The following is a 4,576-nucleotide window of genomic DNA, read 5'->3' as shown; positions in this document are numbered from 1 at the left end:
ATGATTGTTATTGAAGGTGTAAAAGAAGGACAACATAAATGCTGCTTTCATGTCAGAACGTTTGTAAAAGTTACCCCACCCCCATATTGCTTAATTTATTTCTTGATGTATTGCCTCAAAATATAAAAGTGACATTGAACTTGGTGAGTATCAGGCCTCAATAAGCAGGCAAGGAAGGAAAAACATGCTTATTGAAAATTGAGCTGCAACAGTTCACTGAAATATCATGAAATTTGAAGTTGAGGTAAAAATTGGTTTAACAAATCATATCAGAGGAGCAATCCTACACAGGTTTAATGTTTATCCTCTGAAATCATTCAGAGTTTAAATTCATCTGTTGAACAGGTTGATGAATCCTGACCTGAGAGTTTCCAGTTCACAGTGTGGACTCTCCAGTCCAGCAGAAAGTTGCTTCACTCCTGAATCCTGCAGGTTGTTGTTACTCAGGTCCAGATCTCTCAGACTAGAGGACTGGGAGCTGAGAACTGAGGACAGAGCTGCACAGCTTCTCTTTGAGAGGTTACAGTCAGACAGTCTGGAGAGGAAAAACAATAAGAACTTATTTATTTTTCTGACATTTTGAAAAGAAAGCAGAATATTAAAATAATCTATCTGAGTACTTACAGAGCTTTGTTGGAGGCTTTGACCACTGGCAGCAGCCTCAGAAGAGCCTCCTCTGAAGCAGAGTATTTCTTCAGGTCAAACACGTCCAGATCTTTTTCTGATGACAGTAAGATGAAGCCCAGAGCTGACCACTGAGCAGGAGACAGTTTATCTGTGGAGAGACTTCCTGATCTCAGGTACCGTTGGATCTCCTCCACTAGAGAATGATCATTCAGTTCATTCAGACAGTGGAACAGATTGATGATTCTCTCTGCAGACACATTCTCACTGATCTTCTTCTTGATGTACTCGACTGTTTCCTGACTGGTCTGTGAGCTACTTCCTGTCTGTGTCAGCAGACCTCGTAGGAGAGTCTGATTGGTCTGCAGTGAAAGACCCAGGACGAAGCGGAGGAACAAGTCCAGGTGTCCATTTGGACTCTTTAAGGCCTTGTCCACAGCACTCTGGTAGAAACGTGTTGATTCAGGTTCAGATTTGCTTTTAAAGACTTTAGACAACCAGGATGTTTTTTCTGCCAGCAGATTGACTCCAGACTTGATGAATGTCAGATGGACATGAAGAGCAGCCAGAAACTCCTGAATACTCAGATGGACGAAGCAGAACACCGTTTCTGAAAACATCCCACAGTCCTCCTTTTTAAAGATCTCTGTGAACACTCCTGAGCACACTGAGGCTGCTCTGATATCGATGCCACACTCTGTCAGGTCTGATTCATAGAAGATCAGGTTGCCTTTCTGCAGCTGCTCAAAAGCCAGTTTCCCCAGAGACTCAATCATATTCCTGCTCTCTGGACTCCAGTGTGGATCTGTCTCAGCTCCTCCCTCATACTTGATGTTCTTGACTTTGGACTGAAGAACCACGAAGCGGAGGTACATCTCAGTCAGGGTCCTGGGCAGTTCTCCAATCTTACTGCTCTTCATGGTCTGCAGAACTGTAGCAGTGATCCAGCAGAAGACTGGGATGTGGCACATGATGTGGAGGCTTCGTGATGTCTTGATGTGGGAGATGATGGTTCTGGCTTGCTCCTCATCGCTGAATCTCTTCCTGAAGTACTCCTCCTTCTGTGGGTCAGTGAACCCTCTGACCTCTGTCACCATGCCGACACACTCAGGAGGGATCTGATTGGCTGCTGCAGGTCGTGTGGTTATCCAGAGCCGAGCAGAGGGAAGCAGTTTCCCCCTGATGAGGTTTGTCAGCAGCACATCCACTGAGGTGGACTCTGTAACATCAGTCAGGATCTCAGTGTTGTGGAAGTCCAGAGGAAGTCGACACTCATCCAGACCGTCAAAGATGAACACAACCTGGAACTCTTCAAACCTGCAGATTCCTGCTTCTTTGGTTTCAGTAAAGAAGTGATGAACAAGTTCCACCAAGCTGTACTTTTTCTCTTTCAGCACATTCAGCTGTCTGAAAGTGAATGGAAATGTGAAGTGTATGTCCTGGTTGGCTTTGTCTTCAGCCCAGTCCAGAGTGAACTTCTGTGTTAAGACTGTTTTCCCAATGCCAGCCACTCCCTTTGTCATCACTGTTCTGATTGGTTCATCTCTTCCAGGTGAGGCTTTAAAGATGTCTTCTTGTCTGATTGTTGTTTCTGGTCTGTCTGGTTTCCTGGATGCTGTTTCAATCTGTCTGACCTCATGTTCATCATTGACCTCTGCAGTCCCTCCCTCTGTGATGTAGAGCGGTGTGTAGATCTGATTCAGAAGGGTTGGGTTTCCTGCTTTAGCGATCCCCTCAAACACACACTGGAACTTCTTCTGCAGGTTAGACTTGAGTTTGCACTGGCACGCAACAAGAATCTCTGAATGAAGAAACAACAATTGACAGAAATGTCAATGCCACACCTTTCCTACATCACAACTTTTGTTGGATGGTTCTTAAACTGATAATCTATCATTTACTCCCTCTTTACACAGCTGTTGCTCAGGTTTTTGGAGGAGAGAAACTTCTCTCTCAAACTTAGTTTTCAAAATTTATTGCACAGCTACTTCTGTCATTTTTCATGTGAGCGACTGAGTGCAACACCATAAATCCCTCCAGTTTCTTACAATGTGCACCTTTATCCACATATTTAACTGTTATCATGTCTCCCCCTCGCTCTATGGTGGCATACAACACAAAGACTAGAAACAGCTGTATGATGTTTCCACTGCAGGAACTTAAAGTGTATCCATTGTTATTGGTTCTGCTTTTGTTTCCACTGTTCTCTCTTCACTATGAGGATGAGTTCCTAAACCTAAATTACACTTCATCCAAGATCAGGTTCTCTCAGAGGAAAACACCAGGTTTGCAACATGATAATGTGAGTTTAGACTAAAATTGCTTGGAAGGCAGTTTCAGGATACAGTATACCCTACTTTGTGTCACATCTCCATACAATGGACCAATCAGGACATAAAGTGGATGTGATTGTTGGTTTTGGAGCAGTGCAACAATAATTATTGGACTTCACCGTCTAGAGGAGGTCTGACTATCCAACAAGTGTTTCAGTTGGAGCACACTGAAGCCTTAAGAAGCATTCACACCTGGACTCATGGGACTCTAACGACTGACAGGCTGATGGAATAATGACCCACATGTGGGATTAATAATGGTGTTCAGACTGAATGAAAAGTCCATTTTTCACACCTCAATTATCAGTGTGCTTTATGAATGTACTTCATGAACATACAGAGAGGAGAGAGAAAAAGGAGAGAAACTGGAGGGAAATAATAGAAAGAACCAGACTTCCTGCTGAGTCCTGAGTTCAGTCAGAGGTTGAACTAAACACAAACACACAGAGGAACACTCCCAAAGATACAGTGGTGTGTCTGTTGCTAGCTAGCTTACACTTAATGTACAGTTAGTATTTAGGCTGTTGGGCCAAATAAACACAAATGATCCAGCAGTAAAACTTGTGTGAGTAACACGAGGTGAATATTGGCTTTGCATTCTGTGTGAACACAGCTTTAAGATGTAAACAGCCCTGCAGAGGTTCAACACCTGTAACTTCCCACCAGTCAGTCAGAACTAAAGAAGACTTTTGGATGAGAGGAGAAACACCTTGAAGAATCTAAAACAAGTCCACCGACCATCGACTGAGCATTTCTAAATATCTTTGTAACATTTGAATCTTTCCATGACTTACCTTTAGGTTCTGGGAGGTGGGACAAACGCTCCACTAGATCATTCTGACTGATCTTCCCTAAAATCATTCTGGTCACTTTAATAGTGTTTATACAGTAGCTCTTGAACATCTGATCCAGTGTGTCCATTCTGTCTGCTTTCTCCAGGCGACTCTTAGGGATTGGTTTGAAGTCTTCAAGTACTCCCCGCTGACACAGGTACCACTGGAATTTTTTTAAATCCTCAGATCCCAAATCCTCCAAACACTCCAAGAGGACCTCTGTAGGTATCACCACCTTTTGTGGTGCTAAGATCTAAAGGAATGACAAAAACCTTTATTTGATTAACAATTACACAGTGAGTTTTACAGTATTGTCTGACCTCTGCACTTATTGTTGTGTCAATTGGTCTCAATAATCACCTGAATTTAATGATTAAGAGGCATCTCCCAATACTTTTGTCTATATAGTGTATTTCCTGACAAAGTCTAATATAACTACCTAATTTGGCTACAGAGATTACTAAGCAGCACTAAAGATGTCCTGTCTGGTCACCTGTTCCCTCATTAGTCCTGTCTGTATTTAAGTCCAGTTTTCAGTTCAGTCTTTGTTGAATCATCAGTTTGATTCTGTTCTGAACTACAGTTTGTCAAGTTTCAATAAATATCTGTGTTTTAGATCCTGTCTGCCTGTCTTCTCTTACACTTGGGTCCATCTGCCTTCACTCCATCATGACAGAATGATTCAAACAAAAATAAACCCAGAAGATGGACTGTCTTCACAGGAACTAAGTGAAGTAACATAACATTTTGTGCCTTTGTAGTGACTGGAAATACTCCTCCAGTAGT

The 4,576-nt window shown here is 42.6% G+C and overlaps 1 protein-coding gene across 1 annotated transcript in view; it reads right to left on the bottom strand.

Moving 5' to 3' along the window:
• The window catches only part of LOC128362376 (tripartite motif-containing protein 14-like), a 10,044-nt gene extending 6,226 nt beyond the window's left edge, over positions 1 to 3,818 (bottom strand). Inside the window, exons 1-3 of the mRNA XM_053323116.1 lie at positions 3,752 to 3,818; positions 1,467 to 1,555; positions 362 to 435 (exon numbers count right to left, since the gene is read on the bottom strand). Of these exons, the coding sequence (XP_053179091.1) occupies positions 362 to 435; positions 1,467 to 1,555; positions 3,752 to 3,818 (230 nt within the window). The remainder of the gene's footprint in view (positions 1 to 361; positions 436 to 1,466; positions 1,556 to 3,751) is intronic.
• Between the last annotated feature and the right edge of the window lie 758 nt (positions 3,819 to 4,576).

This window comes from Scomber japonicus, chromosome 7 (assembly GCF_027409825.1).
Source record: "Scomber japonicus isolate fScoJap1 chromosome 7, fScoJap1.pri, whole genome shotgun sequence".
In the NCBI taxonomy this organism is placed as follows: Eukaryota; Metazoa; Chordata; class Actinopteri; order Scombriformes; family Scombridae; genus Scomber; species Scomber japonicus.
Note: the sequence above shows the minus strand (reverse complement) of the source record. Positions and strands in the feature narration are given on the sequence as shown.